At 41.6% G+C, this 9,852-nt stretch overlaps 1 protein-coding gene across 1 annotated transcript in view; it reads right to left on the reverse strand.

Moving 5' to 3' along the window:
* The window catches only part of PDE4B (phosphodiesterase 4B), a 66,702-nt gene extending 57,050 nt beyond the window's left edge, over positions 1-9,652 (reverse strand). Inside the window, exon 1 of the mRNA XM_054979866.1 lies at positions 9,489-9,652. Coding sequence (XP_054835841.1) covers positions 9,489-9,501 — 13 coding nt within the window. The 5' untranslated portion in view covers positions 9,502-9,652. The remainder of the gene's footprint in view (positions 1-9,488) is intronic.
* Positions 9,653-9,852: the final 200 nt, after the last annotated feature.

Below are 9,852 nucleotides of genomic sequence, written 5' to 3' on the forward strand. Positions count from 1 at the left end.
ATTTATATGTGAATATTCTTCAGTATTTTCTGCCATGGTTGTTTAAGCATGATATGATCGCTCTGGGATACTAGTACAAAAAAGCTGCCTGTAAATTGAAGATTAAAAGTCCTGATCCAACTGACATAATATTTAGTTATAGTCAGCTCATGATTTTACAGAATAGTAACCACGTGCATGAAAATCACGTTGGAAATTACAAAGGTGATTGAGAAACAGAAAGGATGACCCACAACAGTTGACAGCACAGACATTTGGGCAGGGTTTAGCTGATTATTCATTAATCTCAAATTAAACATATATGCAAGAAACACCCTTTGTTTAACTTTCCCATGTAGTAGAGCCACATTTTATTCTGACATGCCAAAACATGATAAATCTACTTTCTGTGTAGAATAGCCAGTAGTAATTCTTGGCTATTCACAGTCATCAGGGGTGTTGCTGAGACTGTGAATTTACACATATAAATTTATATTAAAAAGTGCTGAATGAATAACTCACAATGAATCGTTTACTTTTTAAAAAATTAAGCTTCATAACCTGCAGCCCTAAACACATTTAATTGGGAGTAAGCCCTAGTGATAAGCATCACAGTTTAGCCCTTTTATGGAATGCTATTTGGTACATAATAGCTTATTTAACCCTAAGTTTGGTTCTAATTGATAAATATTTTGCACAATAAAATATTCAGTGGATTGATTTTGAATAGACATGTGGTCAATTTTTATTGTTCAAATTGCACACATATTTCTAATGGTGTATGACTTGTGGCAAGATTCTGGCCTGCAACAAATGCTAGATAAGATCCCAATAGATGCAGTACATTATATGAGCCCTTCTTACCACATCACCACCTGAATGGGAGGAAGGGCACCTAGTCAGTGGTAAAAACTGATAGGAACCCCCCCCACACACACACAACATGTGGTTCCAGTAGTCATATGCATACCATAAAAATGTGAGCTCTCACTATAGTTCCCATAACATGAAAGGTGCATGAGACTGAGTCCACATAAATAATGGGTTTGGTGAGAGTTCTTTCATGTGCAACATATTTTTTCTAAGCATTGCTGTAAAGTGGAAAGCACATAGGTCAGAATAATTGTTCCATAATAAATAAAAATTGCAAGCATACTATGTAATTAATAAAAACATAGAAGAGATACAAAAATATTTTTTTACATCTAGAAATAAGGTCTGGCAAGCTGTGGAATGCAAAAAGGTTATGTTTGAACCTAATGTAGATATTTCTATATACTCCATATTCATGTTAATCTACAAAGGTGATCTCTGTTACAAAATGAGTGTCAATTCCCTTAATGAAATCAGTGAGTAGACCATTCCTGCTCAAGGACCATTTGGAAACCCCTACAGCCAGAACAAGTTGGGTAAACACTCCATAAAAATAAGCAAAACATATCTTCTCAAACTTTTGCTCTTGAGGCAGTTCTGGCCCTCCTGACGCTTTCATAAGTCTAAGGAGAATTCAAAAGGAAAAGATATATAGTAGAATTTGAGTCCAGTGTCATCTTAGAGACCAACAAAAATTTCAGGGTATAAGTTTTTAAGTGTCAGAGCTCCCTGTCCCATGTCTGAAGAAGGGAGCTCTGATTCTTGAAAGCTTATACCCTAAAAATCTTGTTGGTCTCTAAGGTGCCACTGGACTCAAATCCTAATGTAACAGAGTTTCTTACACAAGTTTTTTTCAAATCTGTCCCTGGCAGCTCCATTCTCATTCTCAATAACCAGTTTCCATGTCACTACTACACCACATCTGGTGATGGTGACTGTTATTGAAGATATAGCATCAACTCATATTGTAGTTGTACATCATCTTGGGTATGTAATATTAATTTAACACCACAAATTGACTTTGTGCTACTACAATAATCATGTTGAATGATCTGAGCTACTTTTCTGCAGATGCAGTGGCTCCTAGCCAAATTTGCACACATTTCAGAATATTTTTTTATAAGAAGTTTCATGTCAATTTTTTCTAGAGCAAGGTTCGGGTCCAGTAACCCCTTAGAGACCAACTAGATTTTCGGGGTTTGAGTTTCCGAGAATCAAAGCTCCCTAGCTTTGACTCTTGAAAAGGAGTGTATCTGACAAAGAGATCTTTGACTCTCGAAAGCTCATACACTGGAAATCTAGTTGGTCTTTAAGGTGATACTGGAACTGAATCTTGCTCTTCTACAACAGACCAACATGGCTACCCACCTAAAACATTTTTTCAAGAGTTATCCATCTTTAGATAATCTCTGGTTTGATTTTATGACATATATTAATGTCAGGTTCTGCCTTGGGTGTCGTCCTGTGAGGCGCCAGCATGCCTGACTTTGGACCAGGGGTACCATCAGGGATTATGAGGGCTCCTGCTCTGTACAAGGAGGGGGTATACCTCACCCTCACACCCTCTCAATCCGCTCGCAGGCCCACTCAACCTGACAGAGTCCCAGCTGCCTTCCATGACAGCTGGCCCCTTCCGTCCTCCGGACTTACTCTTCCTTCTCCCCTTCATCTTCCTTCTGCTCAGTCTCTGTCTGTCTGTCTGTCTGTCTGTCTGTCTGTCTGTCTGTCTGTCTGTCTGTCTGTCTGTCTGTCTGTCTGTCTGTCTGTCTGTCTGTCTGTCTGTCTCGCGCTTGCTCTCCTAAACTCCTCCACACTCCTCCACACCCCACCCTGCCCTGTGGGTGGATTTCCCTTTTATCCCTTCATCCATTCCCTGCTCCACCTGTCAGCCATGCCCCCCTCCTGCACTCTAGCCATGGCCTTGGCTGACTCAGGCAGCTGTACCTGGGTTTGCTCTGCTGGCTGCCCTGGGCAGCCACACCTGTGCCTCCTTGACTAGCTGCCAAGCTTTCTCTACTGAGCTGGCTGCTTGGGGCTGGCACACCTGTGCCTCCTTGGCTGGCTGCCAAGCTTTTCCTGTAGAGTGCCTCAGGCAGCCCCACCTGGGGTTGTTTTGCTCCCAGCTTTGCCTGGACCAGGCTACTGCCTTCTAGCTGGCCTGCAGGCTGGGGCGTGGCCCTGTGCTGCTTTGGCTGCCTCTCCTCCCTGGCTGGTAAGGTTGCTGGCTAACTGCCCTTGCTTCCTGCGCCTCCTCCCTCAGGTCTACTCCTCTCCTGGGGGACCTCACTCTCCCAGCCTGGCCCCCTGGCCTCCCACTGGAGGGTGGGGCTAGCTGGCTTCCACCTGCCTTGCCTGACTCTCTGAGGCTTGTGTGCTTCTGCCATCCTGTGGCTGGGATGCCTCCTTCCCCCCTTCAGTTGTTGGTGTGTTCTGGTCCTGGGTGCCCACTGGGGTGGCTGGGTAGCTGTCCCCCAACTGCCTCATGTCCCCTCCTCCTTGTAAGTCTGGGGGCTGGGCCTCATATCCCAGACAATTAAAATTAACAAATGCATGCAATCAACTTTTTCAAAGAAGGTGTGGAAAAACACTTATAAAGCCAAGTGATGCATTTCTGAGTTCCAAAATCAGAGTTATAACTATGGCTAAGAATGGTGCCATGCACTTCAGCACCAATTCCCCAGCCATGCTGCCCACAACCACCATTCGTCACATGTATCAGCTTTTTTAACAAATTGACAATATCTACATTGCAATAGTATTATAACAATCTATCTGTTAGGTCCTAAACATTCCAAGCTTTCATTTTTTTAAAAAAGTAAGTCTCTAGGGTGTTTTTTGTTGCTGAGAAAACCTCTTCCCTTCTATCCCTGTAATGAAGGGGGTAGAAACTTCTGTTGGTGCATGGAGCTCCTATTGGTGCATGGTGATGGTGGTGTTTGTGAATAAATGTGGAAGGAAAAGTGCAAGGAAACCCACCACCTGGAAGCCCCATTTCTTTTATGCTGAATTGGTAGCACCAGTGGCAACAGGAAAACTACACAGAGTCATTGTCATATGGCAGATCCAACATGGCAAGCATAGCCTTACGCTGATCATAGCTTGGTTTTTGAGTCTTCTATACATCATACAAACATATTGTAAAGTCCTATAAAATCAGTAGAAGTCTGCCAATAGCACTTTGAGGTTTTGGGATCAACCGTTTAAATAGTTTCATGCTGTCTTTTCCAGTCATTCAGCTAACAATGGATTAAGTAATACAATTCATGTAATAACGTGAATAGATTCAATTTAAACACATTTCTTTATCATCTTCCATTTTGTCTTGTGAAACACATTCTAAAGCCATTTACTTGATTTGGAAATATTATCTCAAAAGATGTACTTGGTAACTCTCAGGATTCTTCCTCCAAGTTGAGAGGGACATAAAAATTTAAAGCTGTTTCTATCTTGTTAGTATTGACATAAGAGGGTTTCTTAATAGTCATTTGCTCACTTATTCAGCAATGCATGCAAGAACATGAAGAGTAAGAATGCACTAAACAACCCAGATTTGCTCTTGGAGATAGAGCTGTGCAATCTTCCCTTTTCATTCAACAGCCCAAGATAAGTCTCTCTCCACTGCAGTGCTTGCTGCTTCTTTGTATCCATTAATGGTGGTATTTCTAGTATGCAAGCAAATTCAGTTCCCCAGTTCCGTTATGACATCATTGCTAAGTGACACTTGAAAAAATGTTTCCTGCATTTTGCTACTTCCATTTGGCACCAGCCAAGTGCTGTCATTATTCTTTATGATTTGTAGCAGACGTGGCATATTGTCTACAGTACTTGACCCAAAGAGCCTGCAGAACCTAATGCCAGAATAAGAATTAGATTGCGGCATTAATGCTTTGTAACAAAAAGGAAATGCTGCCTCTCTTTTCAGTCCCTTCTTACTTAGTATTTGGGTTGAAATGTTTCAAAATATAGAAATTCTTGAGATGGGATAACTCAATACGAAGTTTCAAAAGTGGATGTTTTTTAAAGAATCTCAAACATATATGTAACAAAAGACAGCACATGATTGAATACTTTTTCAATAAAACAGCAAAATGGGTCTGCTGAAAGACAAGACAGAGCTCTCTGTATACTCTGTGAACTCCCTAGGTATACAAATGTTTTTTTAAAAATTACTTTAGAAATCAGGAAAAAGATCCATACAGTCCCCTTCCCACAGACTGATGAGACTGAACATGCTCATTGGCACCAAGGAGGTGGAAAATGTTCAGAGCAGTGGAATGTCAGGAAGAAGAGGGGTGGTTGGGTGGGAGAATTGGACTGCTGAAGCCTCTGAGAGTTTCTTGCATCTTGGACGGGAAAATCTGGATAATGAAGACATGTTCCCAACATTTATTGTTCCTGTGATTTTTTGCAGGCTCCCAATCAGTATCTTCTTAATGGTGTTTGCTAAAGGATTATATTAAAATTGCTGATTTTGAGGACTTTTTAATACTACTATTGTGATGCATATATTTCTATATTGTGACCAACCTAGCTTTATCAGCAAGGCAAACAGCAGCAAAGGAGCCGACCATTCATAAGTGTCACCCTCAACTCAAATACACACCCTCTTGCACAGACCTAACAAAAAGAGCTTGTAAGTTCATATGATGGATACATATCTTGCATCAGCATCATATCTTTTTGGGTGGTCGTGTGTATAATAAGAATAAATTATAATAATATACTTAGCTTCTAGTCTTACAACTAGTCTTACAACATGCTGTAGTTCTGTAATAGAAAACACAATGTAATAAACTACAGCCAGCAGCTCAAAAATTAAAAGACATCCTTAAAAACCAAAAACTTCAGAGAGTTTATTCCATTAAATAATTTCAGTGTCTTTGACTAATGAAGCCATGTTTATGGACTGTATTTTTCTCATGAAGTCAAAATTAGTTTCTAAAATTGTTGTTAAGTAGACGAAACAAAGAAAGAGTGATGGAAGAAGACTAAAACAATCTTTTTAAAAACACATTTTTTCCTAATGTCACAATATTCAGATTAACCCTCCTTCATTCTACTGTTATTTTCTTAGCAGGAGAATATTATGGCAATTTTCTGCAAGATTTTTTAAAATTATTATCCACTAGACTTCCAGCATATGACTTAGGTAGAAAGCATATCTGCATTTTTCTCTTCCTGCAGGAGATAAGTAATTTTAGGCATGACACATTATTCAATTACATACAACTAAGTGTATTTAGTTTCTTTCTTGTTGGCTTTGACTGCAATCCAGAGAATTGCACAACTCAAGGCTGGACAATAAACTTACCCAACCAAGCTATTGACTTCACATGTTGAATAACGGGTGCACATGCCCCAAACGACTGCACAATATTTGACCTGAGCCAGGGCTTTCCATAAGTGGGCCTATATGTGTGAATTTCACAATCATTGCTCCCCTCAAAGGGGGAAATAATATGTAGCAATGTATGTATGTAAGATCCTGGATCCCTGTTGAACCAATTGAGGATCCAACCTATGGTCACCTACACCATTTTCAAGGTGAATATAGTAGTTTAAAAACTGCTGCAAGAGCCCTGTCCTAATCAGTCCTGTGGTACAGTGGCACTATGTGATCATGTCACCACTCCTGTACCTTTTTGAGTGCCTAAATAATTGGGAGCTACTTTTTCAGCACTTGAAAAGGCGGTGTGGGCTCAAGATCCCGTGATCAATCAGGTGCTTGCAGCAACTTTTAAATGGCTAAATTTCCCTCTAAAATGGCATTGGCAGCCATAGGTAGGATCCATGGCTGTTGTAGCATGTAGGGTTACCAGGTCCCTATACCCTCAGGGGGGGGCACCTGGAACTTACCTCATGCTGGCAGCATGGTGTGCCCTCACACATGTGCTCTAGCACCTGCATGACAAAGTCACTCCTGGAAGTGACATTGTCACACTGGTCACAGGATCACTTCCACACTCTGTGCAAGACTGATTCAGCCCATTTGGGTCCAAAATTGGCCCCAAACGATGCACAGGAGCGCTTCTGTGGCCGGCGCAACATCGCTTCTGGGAGTGATGTTATCACACACGTGCTGAGTGTGTGCACTATGCATGTTCCTGGGGTGCCTGCCAGTGGTGGGTGACCTCTGGTGGGTTTGCCATCTCCCGCTGATCGCTGGCAGATTGGCAGGCAAGGGTGCAAATCCTCAGGAGTTTGCCTGCCACCAGTGGGCACCTGGGAATCCTAGCAGCATGTCATTTGGCCCTTATACTGCTTATTCGTACATTCTTTTTTTAAAAAAGGCCAGGCACACCTGTTAATCTCCCACAATTTAGGCTTTTAATGTGATGTTTAATGTTTGAGTTTGACTCTGTTCTAGGGGCTTGACATAGGACAGTGTGCCAGAGCCCTTAACAAACAGAACATTTTTAAATCGATGGTTGTTGTGGGTTTTCCGGGCTGTAGAGGTGGCTACACCTCTGAAGATGCCAGCCACAGCTGCTGGCGAAACGTCAGGAACTACAATGCCAAGACCACGGCAATACAGCCCGGAAAACCCACAACAACCATCGTTCTCCGGCCGTGAAAGCCTTCGACAATACATTTTTAAATCATTTTCAATATCTCCTCGATTGACCTGAAGTGTTAGGAAATGGCTCTATCCATCAGAGCCTGGAGGAGTTGACAGCCCCTCCCAGTTGAAGGGAGGAGACAGGTGATTGTGGCCTTTTCTACATGGATGATGGGGTTGACCCCACACCGCTCCAGGTCTTCTGAATTCTACATGCTTAACTGCCTCTTCAGATCTTAGTGCAGTGTTTTCAAGATTTCTCTTTGAATTTTCTGCATACTCTTATTCTCTGACATTTTTCTCAATGCAGTTTTGAGTTGGCTTTTTCAATCATGTAGAATGTTTCTTTCAGTTTTTTCCCCTCTGCTCTCTATTGCATTGTGCAAGTTTGCCCCCCTGGTGCCAGCCCCTGCCTCCCAGCTCTGGGACAGCCTAGGTGGGGTTCTCCAGTTTGGACCACAGGTATGTGTGTGTGTGTGTGTCATAAGTCCTGAACAAAAATGTCTACTTGGAGCATGGCTGTCATATATTGGGGATTTTTTTTTAAGCTGACAATTACAGTATTATTAGCTTGGCAGTTGTTTCAGAGGAGATGAGTTAATTAACACAAATGTCAACATAGAGTCATGTGTTATGTTTTTATATAAAGAGACTAATTTCCATGTAGGGAAAAAATAATTTTGTATCCTCTGAAACATGGCATGAATGTAATTCTGCTGTGGGTAAATGGACCCATTAAAAAAGATGAAGTATCCAAAAGCATCCAAAATTAAGGTGCAATGTGTCCCTCGAAATATACAGGTCCAACCAAAATGCTAATCTTTAGTCCAATGTTTCTGTGTGCTAGCAAGATACTGTATCAGGCTAAGGGATGTAGGAGGCTTTTATCTGGTTTTAATGTTATTATCACATTGACTTTGCTGCTGCAGTCTTTATTGTAGCTGGTTGCACATTTTACAGTTGGCTTTAATATAACTGTATTTATCTTGCAGTTAAAATGTGAGGTCTCAAGGCAGTCCCTTTGGAATGGAAAAGCATTTAAATGAAAATAAAATCTCATATCTAGAAGTAAAGCAAGGCCAAGGAATTCACTGGAAAAAAGAGCACTTCTGGCCTCTCACATCTTTTATTTGTCTTTTGTAAGAGCCAGAAGTAAAGTTTTTATGTAACTCTGACTCATGAAGTGGTTTTTACTCCCTCCTCCCATTTTTCTGACTGGCATTGACTTTAGCAGGAGCTGTCTAAGTGGTCCAAGCCCCCTCCCTCCCTCCAACAGCAAGGGTTAATGGAAGAAGCAAGGAGTAATGCTTTCTTCAGGCTTGAGGGATTCCTCAGCAGCAGCTTTCATGATTTAAACACACTCGGCTCCCAAAGATAAATATATTTTGAATTTCCTTTCATACAACTGAAAGTTTGCTTTACGAACTAGTCAGCCTGTGCAAATCCTTCCCCATACCACACACACAGTATACAAGCACTCCTTCTTTGCTATGCCTTTGGATTAAATCCTTCCTAATTCCCAGCAGGCATAACAGGATCTGTGAAGTCAGTACAACAAGGTACAGGGACGGTGACTGTTCAAGGACCTTTGGCACACAGTTGACTGACCATTCTAGTTGGGCGTGGAATTGGGAAGGAAAATGGAAGACTTCGAGTCACCACTGAAGTCATGTAATTTCAACTTTTAAAAAAATGTCACTGCAACATCATTTCTCTCCATAAAACATAAGATAAAGCAAATTTAATTAACTTGTGTTTTCACCTCTGACTACATTCTTAGCTGTTTTGTTGTTGTTGTTCAAGTTTCAGTTTGTCTGCATTTGGGCTCTAGACAAGTGTTTAAAACTCAAAATTCAACTAGAGTGGCTTAAAACACAGAGAATGAGAAGTGACACTGGGAACCCTCCTGCTTCCACTGCCCAATATTATGAAAGGGCTGCCAGAATCAGAAAGGCAAACTCCTCCTAACACAGAAAGAAAGCAGAGAGTGATTAGGCAGGGCGGATCACAAACAAAGCAAAGGCTTAGTATCTAGAAGGCACTTGAAATTAATCTTGTGCTTTTGTCGCAAACATACCTGATTGTTCCATCAAAGGATAAGCTCTTCCTCCACATGCTTAGGGGTGCCATATATCCTCAAAAACTGTGCAATTTAGAATGCCTTTTTAAAGAAACCCCTTGCCTATCAGATCCATTCTGTCTGAGAGAGCTGCATATCCTGCACTGTGCACCTAAAGAAGATGGGACCTGTAGGATGTACGTATTATACCCTAGTTAACCTAATGAATGAATCTGTCAGTCACTCAGTCTTGGAAGAGTGCTAACCTCTCCTCCCCCACATGCTGGAACCTCAGAAGGGTTCCTTGACTACGCTCGGGGAGTCCCACTGACATCATTGCTACTTGCTCAGCTGCCCTAGATGGCAGTTGGATTGGATGGAA

The sequence above is a fragment of the Eublepharis macularius genome, chromosome 5, assembly GCF_028583425.1.
Source record: "Eublepharis macularius isolate TG4126 chromosome 5, MPM_Emac_v1.0, whole genome shotgun sequence".
Taxonomy (NCBI): Eukaryota; Metazoa; Chordata; class Lepidosauria; order Squamata; family Eublepharidae; genus Eublepharis; species Eublepharis macularius.